Source organism: Mustela nigripes, chromosome 2 (genome assembly GCF_022355385.1).
Source record: "Mustela nigripes isolate SB6536 chromosome 2, MUSNIG.SB6536, whole genome shotgun sequence".
NCBI lineage: Eukaryota > Metazoa > Chordata > Mammalia > Carnivora > Mustelidae > Mustela > Mustela nigripes.
Genome location: NC_081558.1, coordinates 16653810 through 16670673, shown reverse-complemented (window position 1 = coordinate 16670673; position 16864 = coordinate 16653810). Strand labels below are relative to the sequence as shown.

Sequence of the window (16864 nt, the reverse complement as noted above, 5' to 3'; positions counted from 1 at the left end):
TCTGGGTCTCTGACCAGCAGTCCCCTCAGGCCTTCCAAAGAGAATCTGTCATCATCCCAAGAAACTCCGTGACCCGACTTAGATTTATGGACTTGGTTCCAGAATCTGTGAGCCTCTCCCAAGCACTCAGATCCCCCTAAGGGTCTCCAGAACCCAACCAGTTCCTCTTCTCTCCCTGGCAGAGGTGGATGTTGGGGTGAGGGGGAGAAAAGGGGGCTGAGGCGGAGTGCTTGCCGGGATGAATCATAGGAGGTGACGGCACCCGGAGCTCCCAAGCTGCCTCAGCAACCTCCTTCAGACTCTGGAGGTCAAGGCCAGGCTGGCCCAAGGGAGCCAGAGCCCTGCCTCCAGAGTGGAGATTGCCTGGGGGCAGCTCAGAGCTGGTGGGCCTTGGGTTCAGAGCCCTTGTCCTTCGGGTGCCACAAGTGTCGCGGGTATGATTTGTTGTCTCCGCAGAGACTGGAGTGCTGAATGCCCAACCTGAGTGTCTCTTGAATGCTAAATGCCCAACTGGAGTGCTGAATGCCCAACCAGCAGGTCCCGGCAAAAGATAGAGTGTCCTAACTTGATTTCATGTTCACCTAGAACTTCCCTACAGCTTTGAACCAAAGTTGCTCATAGGATTTCCCCACACTACTTATTAGATGAGTTATCTATGTCATGGAGCCATCAAAATGTTCCCCCAATTCCAACATACCTGAAGGCGGCCTTCTGCTCCCAGCAGGGTCTGCTGGCTACCGTCACTCTTCCTTTGTGACCAGGAACAGCGCCTACACAGTCTTTCCCAAGCAGATGGATCGGTCAGAGAAGAGCCTTTGCTGAACGGAGGGAGGGCGGGTGCTGCTTAAAATTATGCCATCTTCAAACATCGTTCTTGAAAGCCTTTCCAGCCGCTCAGTTTCAGTGCCCTGGGGCAAAGCCCCACTGCAGTTACCAGGCTGGGGGGTGTGGGGAAGGTGCGCCCTTTGGAAATCCTGGAGGACAGCCCCAGAGGTTGGGTCCCATCTCACGGGGGGGGGGGGGGGGGGGGAGGACGGAAGCACAAACCCAGCCGAGGTCGGTGGGCTGCAGGAGCGAGGCGGTACGGGAACTGGCTGTCCTAGCCCGAGGGACTCCAGGAAGGGCCTGTCCAGGCGCAGTGAGCGAGACCGTGGGGCGGAGGAGGCAGACGGCAGAAGCCCGGAGTCCGTCAGGGCCGCCCCTGGGCTGACGCGGGGAGCGCCACCGCGGGCGGCCATTGGGGGGCGCTCAAGCGGGACGGGGTAGCGGCGCCGGCCTCGCCCACACAGCGGACGCCGGCGCGGGCGGCCGATGGGGGGCGCCGTCGCGAGAGCAGCACCGCGGCGCCATCGCTGCCACTCCCGAATGGAGCTTCGGTGCAGGACGCCGGCCCGCAGGCAGGGCCCCCAGGGCCCCGGGGCATCTGCTCTTCCTCTGCTGCTGCTACTGCTGCTGCCACTGAGGCCCGTGGGTGAGCCCCATCCCGCCCCCCCCCACCCCCAGGCCTTCGCGGGGCCTCGTCTGACTGCCTCGCCCGGGCCTGACCTGACCCTCACTGCATCCTTCCTCAGGCTGCCTGGCGAGCCAAGCCCCAGGGACACTGCCTGAGCCTGCTTCCGCCGACCCTGGCGTCCCCTGTGGCCCCAATGCCACCTGTCCCTCAGACGAGCCTCGCGTCCCCCGCCAGGCCCCCACCGACCTGTCGCAGCCCATGACCCCCCAGACCCAGACCATGTCTGTTTCTACCGGGTACAACATCTTCCTCAGTGAGTACCGTGGACTCCCTGGGGGAGGAGGGTGCAGGAGCCATCGGAAGGACCTGTGACCCCTGGGGACCGAGGGGGACGGCAGAGGAAGGGCAGGGAGGAGTGAGAAGAGAGCTTCCTCGTACAGGGGTTTGCTGAGCATCTACTGGGGGCCAGGCCTCCCGTCCTGGAGAGGTGGGAAGGAAGGACACTCAGAGGAGCCTGGGGAGCACTGCTGTGTCCCCCCCCCCACCCACCCCCACACCCCCCCCCCAGAGCTGACCCAGGCTCCCAGCCAAGGACTTAGGGGATTTCCAGCACAGCTTTCAGGGAGCCACCCCATGGGTGTCTCAGGAGCACCCCTGGGCGACCTTCTCTCCAGCAGCGGCTTTCCATCGTGTTGAACAGAAACCCCCAGAATGATTTCTTATCTTGGAACTCAGTGCCCACAACTGAGCTGCCACCAGAAGCCTGTCTCACAGGGCCCACTGCGTGCAGACACCCCCTCTCCTATGTGGTGCCCAACACGTGCTGGTGCTGGCCCATGCAGGCTGATGTCCCCATCCACACACAGCCCCCCCCCCCACACTCCCCGCAGGAAAACCCTGGGGGTGGGTTACTCTGAGGTTAGATATGTGCATTTTCAGTTTGAGAAGTTTTCCAAAGTGGCTGCACGCTCCCCACAACCGGGGGTGAGTGGTCTGGGCCGGTAACTCTCACCCATTGCTTGGGGCCAGAGCCACTGAGTTTCGTCGGGCAGGTGGTGTGGAGGGGAACCTCCCTGTGCTGAGGTCTGCAGGGCTCCCGGAGGATTCCTGGGGCTCAGCAGATTCGAGGTTGGCTTGCTGCTGAGGTGTCGTCCTTGGGGTGTGTCTGTTCACACCCATGGCCCGTTTTTCTCTTGGGTCATCTCACTGAATCACAGGAGGGTTCCCAGAGGAGGGAGAGGGGTCTGGCTGGGCCGAAGTATGGGGGGTGGGTGCAGACAGAAACACGGATGAGTTTCTGAAGGATCTGGTCAGAGCTCCAGGCCCAGTGCCATACCAGAATGGGGGGGGGGGGCGGGGAATGCTCTGGGACCCCGGTCTGGGGGAGGAGGGACAGGGGTACCTGGGCAGCGCTGAGGCCCTTTAGAAGCTTCAGACTTCCATTTTCATGTGCAAAAAAAGATAGATTGCTGTGGGAAAAGAGAATCACTGCCTGAGTGTGGGCCACAGCTGGAGAGGCAGGAGATGGTCTGAGGGGAGGGAAGGCACCTTGGGGCGGGGTTGCAGGGGCCCATCCTCCAGCAAACTCTCACCTTCCTCCTCAGCCTGCGGCTCCTCCCAGGAGAAGGACCCCACTCTCAGGGACCCAGAGGCCATGGCTCGGCGGTGGCCATGGATGGTCAGTGTGCAGGCCAACGGCACACACATCTGTGCAGGCACCCTCATTGCCTCCCGCTGGGTGCTGACCGTGGCCCACTGCCTGATCTTGTGAGTTGGGGCCTAGGTGGGTGGGTGGAAAGGTATCCAGAGCCACGGGGCCTGGTCATGCTGCCAGCTGGGCCTTCGGCGGCAGCTGTGCTCTGGTCCCAACCCCAGCCTCTCTCTTCACTCTCAGCATGTGCAGGCTGAGTCCTGCCAATTCCTGATTCCTTCCCACAGGGCTGGGCACTTGCTCCCCTCCCCTTGGCTCCCCAGGCCTCAGCAGTCCTGCTGTAGATAGGAGATGGGGGCTTGGAAGCCACTAGCCAGACCTCCTTTCTCTTAGCCGCAGAGAGGAGGTCCTAAGTCCTCTGTCCCACACACTGTTTGCTTCACTTACATGCCTTCCTTCCTTCTACCCATAGCCTTTGACCCTCCTTTGAAACCCTGGCCTGGTCCCCAGGGGCAGAAAGGGGACGCATCACTCCTCTTGGCTTGCTGGGGCCAATAGATGAGAAGGTGCTCCCCGGGGAGTCCGGGCGGCGTGGGGACAAGAGAGAGAGCATGCCCACGTGCCAGGGCCAGGGGAGGGCCTGAGGGCAGCATCCGTGGAAAAGCCTGCTCCAAGCCCAAGGGCTGACCTGGAGATTGAGAGGCATGCTGGGAAAGGAGGCTGGAGGACGAGGCTGTGGCTGATTGATTGCACCCGGCCTCTGCCACTTCCAGGGCCTGCACTGGGTACCAGACAGAGTCCAGAGTTTGGAACTAGAGAAAACCAGGTCCACGTCCCAGCTCTGCCACTTCCTGGCTGTGTGGCCTTGAGCCTGTTTGCTGGGCTTCTCTGAGCCTTGGTTTTCCTCTCCGTAAAGTAAAGGGTTGTTGTAAAGGGCAGGACCACACAGCGGATGTGCAGAGGGCCCTGTTCACAGCTGTTGGGAGAGAGGGGCTTGGGGCGGCTTGAAGTAGGTGGGTGGCCTGCCTGGACTGACTCGGAGTGCCACAGCGGGGTGGAGGCCCGGGTGGGTTGCCTGGACCTGAAGACAGACTCCCCTCGTGGTCCCCTAGGCAAAATGTTACCTATTCAGTGCGGTTGGGGAGCCCGAGAATAGACCAGAAATCCCCGACGACCTCCGAAGTCCCGGTGTACCAGGTCATCTTGAACAAACGGTACCGGCCCCATCGGTACTGGTCCTGGGTGGGTCGGGCCCACGACATTGCCCTCCTCAAGCTCACGTGGCCGCTCAAATACAACAAGTACGTCTGGCCCATCTGCCTGCCTGGCTTGGATTTTGAGGTGAAGGACGGCTCCCTCTGCACTGTAACGGGCTGGGGACTCCCCAAGTTTGACGGTGAGTCAGAGCCTCTCCGGAACCGGTGGGGGGCGTGGTGGTGTGTGGGGGAGAACCCAGGGGGGGAAGGCCGGGGTCTCTGTGGACAGCTGTTTCTGAGACATCTTCCCTTCGGGCTCTGGTCTCCTTCCCCCTGGGGGGTCTTGGCAGCAAATGCGTCATGACCCTTCAGGCCTGAAGGGTCCCAGAGGCCCATGAGCCCTCAGCCCCAGGCCAGGGCCTGTAAACAGGACTTCCTTGAAGGCAGAGGGGCGCAGAGTGACAGCTTGTCTTGGGCGCGCAATCCCAGGATTTGAAGCAGAAATTTGCAGTGGGAGGAATAGGGTTTGGTGACTGTAGAAAGTTCCCCCAGCGGCCCTGCATGGTTGGCTAAGGACCGTCTGCAGCCAGAGTTGGCTAAGGGCCAGTCTGCAGCCAGTGAACCTCAAGTCCTTTATCTTCCCCGGGGATGGAGCAAGGCCCAAAGTGTAGGAGGGTCTTCCCAGGCCCACCCAGGGGCTATTTTCTTAGGAGTTTTAGGAAGGCCCAATCCATTCAGGGAGCCCCTCTTTTCCACAAGGCAGGCGCTCATCCCTTTGGCTTCACGGAACCATCTTGCCTAAAAATAGTCTGCAGTGGTTCCAGCCTGGGGCTGCGGGTGGCTGTTTGTCTTTCCTGCCACAGCCTGTCTGGGGAATGGCTGAGGATGGCCCCCCAGGGGCTCCAGCTAGAGACAGAGTCACACTGGAAGAGAGGGAGGAGGGGACAGGAGGTGGGAGGGCCTAGGGCCCACAGAGTGGGGGTGGGGGGGTGGAGGGGGTCTGGGCTAGCTAGGGTGAAAGAGACCTTTGGGGGAGGCTTAGCAAAGGAGGAATTTGGACCTGAGAGGGGCTGCGCAGGCCTTTGAGCTGGAAGGGTAGAAGCCAAGCTGCTGAGATGGGAACAGACCCCATGGACTGGATGGAGTCTGGTAGGGGTGAGACCAGGCCCGGCGAGGCCAGGCTGAGGGCAGCCTGCTCCGAGATCTCCAGGAGGGCCTCCTCAGAGGCTGGGGGGAGCAGGCCGGCTGCAGCAAGGACAGCCCCCCCCCCCCCCCCCCCCCCCCCCCCGCTGGCAGTGAACCATGGGGGGGACCTGTCCCCGCAGGCGTGTGGCCCCAGTTCCGGAGCATTCAGGAGAAGGGAGTCACCATCCTGAACAGCAAGGACTGTGACAAGTTATACCACAAGACCTCCAAAGTGCCCTCTCTGGTTCGGGTCGTGGACTCCCAGATGGTCTGTGCGGAGGACTTGAACCGGGAAAACTTCTGCTACGTGAGCACCTTCCTCCTGGCTCCCTCACCTCCAGGGGGCGCCTGCAGAGATGGGGGGGGGGGCGCTCAGAGGGGAGGGGAGGACGGAGGAAGAGATGGGAAGGGAGAGAGAAGGGGGCGGTGAGAAGAAGGGGGGTGGGAGCCTGAGGGGGGGGGAGGTGAACGTCTCTGAGGGAGGTCTCCTGGGTCTGGATCTCGAGGACACCTCTCAGCTAGCTGACCCCCTGGGTTGTAGTAGGGGAGCTGCTGTGGAAGACAAGTGGCGTGAGGGTACCTTGCTTTGTCCTTGAGCCGGAGCACATCTCCCTCTGACCCTTTTCGTTACACACCCCTCCTGCAGGAGATAAGTGGCGAGCCCTTGGCCTGTTCTGTGGACACTACGTGGTACCTGGTGGGACTGGTGACCTGGGGCCCAGGCTGCGGGAGGAGCGAGGCCCCGCCCATCTACCTGCAGGTCACCGCCTACCAGCACTGGATCTGGGAACGGGTCAGCGGGCAGGCCCTGCCAGCCCCATCCAGGGCCCTGCTCCTGGTGCTCCTGCTGTCCCTCAACCTTGCTGCCCTCTGACACCCTCGTGCTGTCCCCTGGGGGTGCCGTCCTCACCCTCTGGGCCCAGCATGCTGCAGGTGTAGCTCTCCCTGCCCCGCAGGGCAGGGCAGAGCAGAGATGAGGTGCTCAATTAAACGCTTCTCTTCCCCAAGCTGCTTCCTTCCTGAGTCTGCTTGAGTGGGAGGTGAGCGAGCCGGGGAGGGGGGTGGGGTGAGGAGGCAGGGGGGAGAGGGGACTCCAGACTGTCTCTCCTGAAAGGCGCAGAGCCCCCTGGGTCTGTCTCCATCTATAGGTTTGGGGTGGCTCCCGCAGAAAGTGGAGGGAGAGTATAGGAATGATACTGGGGTCCAGAACGTACTCTGTGGGCTGAAATGGGGCTGCTGGGACCCAGGGTGAGGCTGGGGTAAAGGGGCAGCTATATCTGGGCTACTTTAGTGGGAGTCAGGTTCTCCTTGACTTTGGCTGGAGCCACTCCCCCTCCCACTCCGTCTCTGCCCAGAAGCACTGTAGTGAATTTGGACCTTCCAGCCCTGTGCCCTGCCTAGAGCCTGAGGCAGGTGCCCACGGGGCTCAGACGTTAAGGGTGGCAGCCCTGCCTGTCCAAGAGAGATTAATAGAGGCCCTAGGGCAGAGGGCAGATGCAGCCCCGGCCTGGACATCCCCCAGTCTTTACCAGCAGCTTCTCCGACTTCCGGTGGCCCCTGCCCCTCTGGGCCTCTGTTGACTGGGCCACACAGGAAGCCTCTGGCTTGTATGTGTTGTAGGACCTTAACCACAACCTTAACCTCCTGCATGAGAAGTCCGTAGGCTAGACCGTGAGGCTAGAGTCAGGGTTCTGACTCCAGGCCCACAGCGGGGCTTCTGGGGTTTCTCTGTCCCTTCATGGCTCCGTGACCCGTGTCTGCCCGGGTCCCTCTTCTTGCATCACAGTCATCCAGCTCCAGGTCAGGATCCACACTGGACCCCGTCCCCAGCATGGGGCTCAGGCCACAAAGTGAAGGAGAGGCGGGCTCAGGCCACAAAGGGGAGGAGGAGAGAGGGGGCAGCTTCCTCCCGGTCTCGATGCCCAGCTGGCGGGTGCCTCTCCCTCCAGCTCATCCCAGTTCAGGCTGGGGGCAGAGTTAGGGGAGGGAGCTCCTGCTTGGCCAGTGCCGCCCGCCAGCCTGTCCCAGTGCGTCACCCTCTGCGTATATGCTCCAGGGACAGGGCACCCCGAGGGATCATCTCAGGCCACTCAGGTACAAGAAGGCACTCAGCTTTATTTACACATCCGTCGCAGGCCACCAGGGCTGCTCGCCCCAGCTCAGGAACGAACCATGGGGTCTCCTCAGTTTCCAGGCCCAGATGTGTGCGTCTCCGCGGAGGTTAGCCACCATGTGGAAATCCCTCTGTATGTCCCCTCCCCGAAAAGTCAGACTTGGGGTGAGGGCTGTGGGCCTTCCCGACTCTGGTCCGCAGTGACTCCCTGAGGCGCCACCATTGAGGTGGTAGAAGAGGGAGCTGGATGCTGTTCTGCACAACAGGTGGAAGGCTGCCTGCTGCCTTGGCGCCCCTGACTGTCCCCTGCGGTGACCCCGGCAGGGGAGGGGGGGACCCTGACGACCCCCACAATGCTCCCCTCGGCTTCTCTGGGTCTCCCTGGATTCTCCCAGATAGGGCCCTGCTACCAGCTTTCTTCCCTTCTCCCTTTAGCCCGCAAGCCTCAGCCTTCTGCACCCCGACCCACCCCTGAGGCCCCCCCACAGCCCCGAGTCCCCAGGCCTCACCCTCGGCCTCCCAGCAGCCTCAGCTCCAGTGCGGCTGCCTGGCATGTGGGGCTGGAGTTCCGCTGCCTCCAGGTGGGCGTTCTAGTCACCTCCCCGGCCGGGACCCCGGCTGGGCATGGGCCTGGGCAAGCTCCCTGGCTACCAGGGCTGCGTCTGGAGAAGGCTGAGAGCCTCGGCTCGGCATCCCCCAGTGACCCTCTTCTCCCCCGCCCCCGGCCAGCCTGGCTGTGGCGTCACACTCCAGCCCCTCCAGTTCTGCCGTCTCCTTCTAAGAGGCAAGCCACGTCCTGTCAGCCCCTCAGAGCCACTGCTGTTCCTGGCAGCAGGGACAGAGGCATGTCTGGGTGGGGGCAAGGCCACCCCACTCCGGATCTGCAGGGGGACAGTGGCCCAAGACCACCTTTGCTGAGCGGCCATGTGGGTGAGGTGAAAGAATTGGAGTCCAGGCTGGGAGGCAGGATGCCAGGTGCAGTCCCGCCCCTGCCCCCCAAATGGGCTGTCAGGATGGGGCCTCAGCAGGCCCCTCCAAGCCAAGAAGAGGGTGTTCTGCAATCCCTCTAGTCGACAGATGTGCTGGGAGTCCAAGATGCCCAGACCCTGGCCAGAACTTGAGCCCCAGGGCTAGCCAGCCTGGGCTGCCACCTCCAGGAAGCCCTCCTCATTTCTCCCCTTTCTTCTTCTTGGCTTCGTTCTTCTCATCCTCCTCTACCTTGATGGCCACGGTGTCCACACTGTCCTTCTTCTTCTTCTTCTTCTTATCCTCTGTGGGGTAGAAGAGGGACAGGGGGCCGGGGTGAGGCAGGGGGTCGTAGGACCTGCACCAGAGCCCCCCACAGCCAGCCCATCACTTCTTCCTTCCAAACCTCTCTCACCTGCAGAAGAGCTCCTTGTGTTACCTGCCTCACTTGGGCCCGTTTGTGCACTCTGGTCTCTAGGGACCAGAACCTCATGCTGGGAGAGGGGAGGAACAGGGCCACTCTCAGGTTTAGGAGGGACAGGTGGCGAGGGGGGGCGGGGTTGGGGGACCCCTGCCTGCTCACCTCCAGGGATCTCCGTGAGCTCATTGAGGGGGGGCACCGTCTCCAGTTTGTCTGTGTACATCTTGGCGGCCTTCCGCTGCAAGTAGCGGGCTTCAATCTCCTTCCGGGTCCGGGGCACGCGGCAGTTGAAGATGCAGCACAGAGTGATGACTGTGACAGGGGTGGGGGTAGGGGGTGGACAGAGCAGGCTTGGCCAAGGCTGGAGCTCAGACATCCCAGGAACGGTCCCCACATTTCAGACCTGCCCTCACCTGCCTACGTGCATCTCACCCAGCAATCGCTGGCAGAAGGCTCTTCGTTTGCATGAGATCCCTGTAGGCTCTGGGATTCTTCCCGAGATCTCTTTTCCTGAGCAGGGCGGACTTCAGAGAGTCACACAGGGACCCGCTCTCTGGAGGACCTGGTGCTGGGCTTAATGGGCTGCTGTCGCTGTTCTTAACAATTTCTGAACAAGGGGGTCCTGTACTTTTTGCACTGGCCTCTAAGTCCTGTTGCTGATCTTGCTTTCTGACTAGATCGGGGCCCCTGGAGGACAGGACAGAGGCCTGCACAGTGACTCAAACGACAACCACCCAGACGCTGGCCTGTGTTCCCACCCAGGCCTCTCAACTCCTGGTGCTTCCCCTCCAGCCTCCTGAGAGGACCTCAAACACTGAAGGACGGGGCCATGTCTCCCTCAGCCTCCCTGAGGACAAGCCTGGGCTTCTTCTCCTGGCCATGAGGGTCCCCCAGAGGGCACAGACCCTGCCCTGGGGCGTTTACACAGATAGTTATTCCAGGAACGGTTTTCCGGCTGAAGGCAGCTGTGCCCACGCGAGCTGGGCCAAGGAATGGAGCTGGCCTGTCTAGTGATGGGCAGGGCTGGGCACGGCTGCCAGGACCCGGCTGGACTGAGTTTGTTTTTCTAAGGCCCCACAGTCTGACCACCCTGGCCCCGGCCTCGGGGGAGGGGACAGGGCTGCTGCTTATTATAAATCGGATGACAGGACATAACTTCCTGGCAGACTCCTGGGGGCAGGATGGCCAAGCAGGACAAGCCAGGCCTATTTTAAGGAAGATGGATTAGACCGATGTAGCCGGGACTGAAGCACCCTTTGGGGTCAACTTACGCAACCCCTTCAGCCAAATCTTGTGGCCCCACTAAGTCTCACCCAGATTCACAGAATGAGGGGAAAAAAAAAGAATGAATGAATGCGTGGGATGCTCTCAAAGCCTTTGCTCCTGAGGACAACCAGATTCCCGAATGGATGGACAGGGGAGCTGACAATAATCGGGAACCCTGGGGGACTGCACGAGACCCCAGCAGTAGGTCTGACTGCACAGGGCTGTCCAGGGGCATGTGCTTCTCCTGGCACCTTGGATAAGCCTTTCTTATCCCTTTGAAGCTGGGTTCTAGTCTTCTCCAGGTCCCGGTGTGTATGCCCACGGCCCTGATCCTGCTGGCTTGGGCCACCCCTTCTAGCCACCCGCTGGGCACGTCCTCTCACATGCTTGCTCTCCCCAGAGGCTGGTCCCAGGCCCCGAAAAGCCCGGGATCCAAAGGGAGCTCAGCTATTGGCACCTGGATCAGGGCTCAGATGCTGCCCCTCGATCCAGGCCTGCCCCACCCAGACTGGCCTGGTCATTTCTCATCAAAGAAGTTAAAAAACAATGTGCCTTGGATGGAGATCCAGGGCCCCGACAGGGGTTTGCAATGTGAGTCCCCAGGCTGCAGAGAACTCCCGGGGCACCCCCATCCAAACCCAGCCCCTCTGCTCAAGGTTCTGGGGTGACACGTCACCAACAGTGGTGCCACTAGGCCCAAGCTGACTGGGAGTCAGGAAAGAAGATTCATCCCCAGAAGATGGGGTTAGGCCATCTCTGCTCCCTAGAGCCTGGCGCGGAAGGTGACAACGAGTAGAGACCGGCTGCTCAGAGGCCTTTGGGACTCTCACTTATCCTTTTCTAGGAAATAGGGTGGGGTGTAGGAGCTGGTCTACATGCTTCACATCCAAGCTCCTCTTTGGGTCTGACATTGCAACCTTCTTGTGTGGTCCAGGCACCTCCACTGTCTGGGGCCAAGCAGAGCCCGGAGAGGCTAGCCTGTGTCTAGAGGCCCTTTGGTGTCTTTACTCCTGCTCCCTGGAGTACCCCGGAACGGCTCCCTTGACCTGCACCCTACACTGCTCCAGCAGGCAGATGCCTCCCAGAATCCTGCTTCTTGGTGCTGGGGTGTAGATGTGGGGTGGCAGACGGGGCCATGGTTTCCCTTCTGGATACCTGGGCTCGGGCCGCAGCCACAGCTGGCTGTCCGCGGGGCCTCCCCAGAGAGGACTCAGTAGTTCTTGCCTTGGCCAGGAATGAAATGTAGCCTCTTGCTCAGCTCCCACTCCCACCCCAGCCGTGAAGAAATGGTGATGGTGGGGTGTGGATTATTTTCCCACAAGGAGGGCCTTTCTGGTGCCAGGAGAAGCACATGCAAATCAGATGTCTTTGTCTCCCTTGGAGTCCTTACATCTGGGTGGGCCCTCTGCCAGGACGCTCCCCTCCAGGGGACTTCATCCTGGGACAGCTCCAGCTAGAACTTAAATGACATTTTCGCTGCCCAGACCCGGGGTGCAGTCAGCAAAAATCTTATAGCGGAGATCTGAGAATTTGTGTCGGGGGCATTTCCTCCCACCTCTGCTTATACTGTCCTCTCTGCCTGGAATGCTTTTCCACTTGCCCACCCAGCAAAACTATGCATTCTCTCACTGATGTGCAGCTAAGAGACCCTTCTCCATGAAGCTTGTGTAGGGGGAGTGGGTTTGCTTTCTCTTCCTTGCCTGCGTCTTCCCGGCTCCATGGTGTACGGAAAGCGTTGTCAGACTCTACGTTGTACCCTGGCGGCCTCCCCCTTCCATTGGCCTTTCTCTACCCCTCTTTCCCCAGCGGCAGACCCCCTACTCTGGAAGGGCCGAAGGGAGCACACCAAACCCATTTCTGTTGTGAGTTTGCATCCAACAACTCCCAGTCCCAGGAGAGGAAGGGGTCTCCTGCTTTTAATCGAGGGGGGTGTGAGTCATTCCAGGGGAGTGGGAGTTGACAAGGCACGGTTTCCAGCCCGGGAGCCGCATCTGCCGGGCGTCTGGGGAGCCTCTAGGCTGAGCTGCGGCCAAGAATGGCCTTGCTGGGGCCTCTGGGTGTGGGCCCTTTAAGCGGGCCAAACTGCAGGAAAAGCATCAGGAGGCCAGCGATAGGGAAAAATGACACGTCCTCATCCTGGTTCAGCGGAGTCCCCTGTAATTACCGTAATTGCCCTGTGGCTGTGTCCCAGCCGGGCAGAATACTTCAGGTCACCACCAGCCTGTCAGTCCTCCACAGGGACTCTGTGTAGAACAGGAGATGCCAGAAACCACAGTGGGCCTCCTGCGGGCGACTGGCCTGCTTGCACTGCCCGGAATTGCTGCTCTGAGCCCCTGGGGGATGGTGCTGGTAGGGATGGGGGGAGACAGGGGGTGCTGTGCTTCTGCAGCGGCATGGGAGGGGGCGGGGAGCAGCTACTCACTGATGGACAACACGAAGAGTGAGAAGATGCCCACCACGTGCCAGAGGCGCATGTCCCAGAACACCACCGTCTCCTTGGTCAGCGGGGGCGGCTTGGGCTTGGGCGGGGCCGTGCTGGGCTGCAGGTCAGGAGAGAGGGAAGTGAAGCCGGGCAGAGACCAGGGGCTGGGGCTGGGCAGAGAGAGGCCCAGGTTTCAGTAAGCACTCAGCCCGAGTGTTCCAGAATCTCCTAGAATCAGGTGTCTTATACAGTCACAGCCAACACCCTGGACCTTGCGAGGGTCCAGGTTTAGAGCGAGAGAAGAAAGCAGAGCCCCAGAACCATGGAGCCAGTGACCTGGAGTACCAGGGTGCCTGAGGACACCAAGGCCTAAAGGGGCAAAGGGGGATGGCTTGTCCCAATCAGGTTCAAGTCCCCTTCAGGCGGACTGCTAGTCTCGCCTCCTGCTCCAGCCGGGGGCCCCACAGGCCAATGGGGTCTCAGGACCAAGGCCAGAGACAAGGCGAGGACGGTGCTGTCCTGGGGGACTTTGCTTCCAAGCATCCTCAGTGTGGGGTGGGGTGTGGAGCTGGACCTAGGTCCCGTGGCTCTGCTTCCTGGCCAGGACCCCCACTGGATGACCTCAACATTTGCCTCTCCTGCCAGAGTCCTCTTCTGACTATGGGCTAGGCCGGAGCCCTCCCAGGACAGGACGAGATAAATAGTCTGCAAGGCGGCAGCGACACCTAGAGGCCAAGCATTGTAAGCATGGCTGGAACATCCCACCTTCCCAGTGAGATGCCACCTTGCTCTGGGAGTCTAGAGGGACACAGCCCTGCCCTGGGGGACTGAGGGAATAAGACCCTGCCCAGTAGGTCTGGGTAAGACCTGTCCCTAACCTGAGGGACTGAGAGGGCTATGACCCTATCTCTGTCACCAAATTAGGCTGAGGGATGTGGGCCGTGGAGAGGGGGGAGTGGGGGACGGGTGGGATTGGTTAAGGCTCAGAGGGAGAGAAGATGCTGGGACATCTGTGGACTTCGCTGTCTCCGGACTAACTGAATCAGGACAGACCTGCAGTCTCCTCTGGCTCTCTAGGAAGGAAAGGCAGCTCGAAGCTCAACCATCCATCTGGTCTTTCCCCTGGTCCATGAGGCATGGGCTGTGCACCTACCACAAGCCAGGAGCTTCCTCATTTCAACAACACCGCCCTTCAGCACGTCCCAGGTAATCTGTGAGCTTGGGATTGGTATGTGATTCCCCAGCACTTTTCCCTGAGTCAGGATAAACTTGTTACCTCTAAGCCTCACGTTCTCCACCTGTAACTTGAGTCAGGTGGTTCCTGGGCTTTCTGGGAAGCTCTCTACCCGATCAGAGTGGTAACGATGAGGAGAAGATACCCTTCCTCAGCATCATCCCGGGGGTCTGGATCCATTTGTAGGGTGAGACACATGGATGTGGGGTCAGGCACCTCTGTGGGGTCAGGGCACATGTGTGTAGGTACAGGGTATGCGTGCTGTGGGGGTATGCATCTATGGTCAGTCATAGGTCTGTAGAGTCCAGTGCTGTCTGGGCCAGGGTCTGGGCAGTGGCTGGCTTCCCAATTCTAAGGCTCAGTGTGTTTGGTCCGGCTGGGCTGTATGGCTGGAAGGTTCTCAGGTCCAGAGACAAGATCTCGGATTCTGGGCCCCAGTAGCTGAGAGTCCACTTCTGACACCTTCTCATTCTAGCCTTGTTCTGGGCAGAATTAAGATTCTAATCTCACCCTGATAGGGATCTTGGGTAGAGGGTACTAGCCAAGAGTGGCCATCTCTGTGGTGGGCACTGCGGAAGGTCTAAACCTAAAGCTTGGGAGCCCCAGGCTCCAGCAGCCGGAGAATGATGCCTGAAGGGGCCGTCGTGGGTGGTGTTGCGGACTCCGGCCCTACCCATCCTTCTGGTGCTTGCCTGGATCCCCTGGGCTCAGCCAGGCCCTTGTTCAGGCTGTAGGCAAATGGCAGGCAGATGAACTGCAAATGCAATTTCCCTTGATGAGCAGGGAGAAGATGAGCTCCCGGGGGCTGAGGGGAAGAGTCCTTGGCTCAGAACGGACACGAGCGCCACCCTCTGCCTTCTCCCGCACCCAGGCCAGCTCAGTTTCTGCACCCAAGGCCTTGGGGCAGCCAAGAAGGGGTCCAGGTACACTCTGTGTGACTCAGGCCAGCCTGGCTCCCCTTACAGGGACACTGGAGCTGACACCTGACTCCAGCCCAGCCTTTTGATCACACTCCCCGGTCAGGAGCATGGACAGGCTTAGTATTAGGGAATAGGGCTCTCTCTTCTTGTCCCTCGGACCCTCAGGTTCAGGGCTGTGTCCTCTTAGGTCCTCAGGATAAGACTGTTCTCCCTCTCCCATCCTGTCCCCTGGCACCTGCTCCCAAGGGCTCTCCTGGACGCCTCACTGTTTCTTGTCCTTCTTTCTCTCTGTTCTCTCCTCTCTGCCCCTTGCACAGGCTCCGAATCCTGCTCCTTCCCGGCCCTGCCTCTTGGGCCTTTCCATCTGGCCTCATGTTTCAGAATTCTGGTTCTGGTCTGCCTCTTTGGCTCTCCTTCAGGCTCAGCAGGAATTGGGGACAGAGGGGACAAGGAGGCTGCAATGGTCCCCACTCTTGCCCTCCCAGCCCTTCTCGGCCCCAGCCATGCTCCTGGCCATCCACCCCACCCATCCTCCTCACCTTACTGGGCTATCTCAGCAGTGTCCCCAGCTCCCCCAGCTACATGCCCTCTTCCAGTTTATCCTCCTCCAAAACTCATCCACGACTCTTCCCTGCTCAGAGACCTTTGCTGGCTCTCCATATCACCATGACCAAGTAAGACCTCCTGAGCCCTGGGTCCTGCTCTGCCTGTACCTTCCCTCTGGGGCCAAGTGCTCCACATGGGAGCTGAACTCAACACCGGGCTCCTCTGTAAATGGTCTCAGTCTTGTTGTCTCCCTGACCCCACCCTCCAACTTGGAAAGCCCTCACCTTCCCAAGGCTATGTCACCCCCATCAGCAGAAGATTTTTCCTCCAGCAGACTAGATCTAAGCAGATCCCAAGCTCAGGGACTAAGATTAGGAACTAGATCTCCCCTATCAGACTAGAGGTCACTGACACCAAGGACTCTGTCTCCCCCACCCCTCCCTGGCCCTCATTAGACCAAAGGCAAGAGGGTAAGGGCTGACTGAGCATAGCTGTATCCCCGGACAGGGAATCCATATGATCAGAGTGAGTCTCCCCCACCAGACTGAAATCTGGGGCTGTACCCTCCCATCAGGGACCCTAAGTTTTGGGGCTGAGTCTCCTGCACAGCCTGGAAGCACAGGGGACAGGGCAGTGTCACCCCATGATCCAGGTCTGCGAGGACAGTTGGAAGGGAAAAAGCCAGCTCCCAGGCAGATGGGCTTTCCCTAAGCCTCTGCTGGCGGGCCACAGCCTCCCCGGCCCTCCCGCGTCGCCACGCCTCACCTCCACCAGCTGCCCGGCGACCCTCGCGAAGCAGAGCCCCAGCGCCCAGAGGGGCCCCGCGCCCCGTCGCCGCCTCGCCATCTTCGCGCCCGCAGCTCCGCGCCCGCGGCTGCAGGTGGGGGGAGCCGGTCGCGCGGGGCCGGGCGCGGTTGGCCCGGTGACCGCCCCGCCAGCCGGCGCTCGTGGCGGCTATCTGGTCGCAGGCCGCGAGTGGGCATCATTTATTCATCATCGGTGTCTGGTTCCTGTGCTGCCGGCCCAGGGCCGGCCCCCCCCATCCCCTGGGGGATAAGAGTCTGGATCCCCCTCCCCTAACCTCAGCCAGCCCGCCCGAGGGGTGGGAGTGGGTGTGAGGAGGAGGATGGGCTGGGGGCGGGTCCTTGAACTACAGGTCCCACCCCCACCTCCCTACCCCCCCACCCCTGCCCCAGTTGGGCCTCAGTTTCTCCATCTGGGGCAAGGGGAGGGGCTAACATCTGCTGATCTAGGAGGCCCTTCCCAGTCTGACGTTCTGAATTTGAAAAACCCTGCTGGACCCAGGCTGGTGATGATAGTTTGGAGGGGGGGGGGGTGGGGGGGGTGGTAAGTGGGGGGGGGGGGGGGTTGGTAGGCAGGTTGCCATAGGGACAGGCGCTCAGGGATGTCCTGGGCTTTCTGGGCTGGCTTCCTGCCCAGAAACGGGTCTGGTCACTCTGGACAGCAGAGCTACAGAGGGGGATGGGGACC

At 60.8% G+C, this 16864-nt stretch overlaps 2 protein-coding genes across 2 annotated transcripts; one reads left to right on the top strand and one right to left on the bottom strand.

The window, feature by feature from the left end:
* Window positions 1-2713: 2713 nt before the first annotated feature.
* PRSS50 (serine protease 50) lies at window positions 2714-6395 on the top strand. Its single transcript, XM_059388275.1, has 5 exons — window positions 2714-2720; window positions 3058-3220; window positions 4217-4500; window positions 5626-5792; window positions 6132-6395. The coding sequence occupies exons 1-5, from the start codon at window positions 2714-2716 to the stop codon at window positions 6357-6359; spliced, it is 849 nt and encodes a 282-aa protein (XP_059244258.1). The 3' UTR covers window positions 6360-6395.
* Window positions 6396-8694: 2299 nt separating this feature from the next.
* TMIE (transmembrane inner ear) lies at window positions 8695-16247 on the bottom strand. Its single transcript, XM_059387815.1, has 4 exons — window positions 16139-16247; window positions 12674-12791; window positions 9148-9297; window positions 8695-8869 (listed from the first exon to the last, which is right to left on the bottom strand). Exons 1-4 carry the CDS (start codon window positions 16217-16219, stop codon window positions 8766-8768), a joined length of 453 nt encoding a protein of 150 aa, XP_059243798.1. The 5' UTR covers window positions 16220-16247; the 3' UTR covers window positions 8695-8765.
* Between the last annotated feature and the right edge of the window lie 617 nt (window positions 16248-16864).

What these genes read in the sequence shown, in the direction of transcription:
- PRSS50 (XM_059388275.1), top strand. An exon ending in GGGACTCCCCAAGTTTGACG is followed by an intron (nt 4,501 to 5,625) that starts GTGAGTCAGAGC and finishes CTGTCCCCGCAG; the next exon opens with GCGTGTGGCCCCAGTTCCGG. An exon ending in ACCGGGAAAACTTCTGCTAC is followed by an intron (nt 5,793 to 6,131) that starts GTGAGCACCTTC and finishes CCCCTCCTGCAG; the next exon opens with GAGATAAGTGGCGAGCCCTT.
- TMIE (XM_059387815.1), bottom strand. Translation starts at nt 16,219, where the DNA reads ATGGCGAGGCGGCGACGGGGCGCGGGGCCCCTCTGGGCGCTGGGGCTC. An exon ending in TCGCCGGGCAGCTGGTGGAG is followed by an intron (nt 12,792 to 16,138) that starts GTGAGGCGTGGC and finishes CCTGACCTGCAG; the next exon opens with CCCAGCACGGCCCCGCCCAA. An exon ending in ACTCTTCGTGTTGTCCATCA is followed by an intron (nt 9,298 to 12,673) that starts GTGAGTAGCTGC and finishes CCCCTGTCACAG; the next exon opens with TCATCACTCTGTGCTGCATC.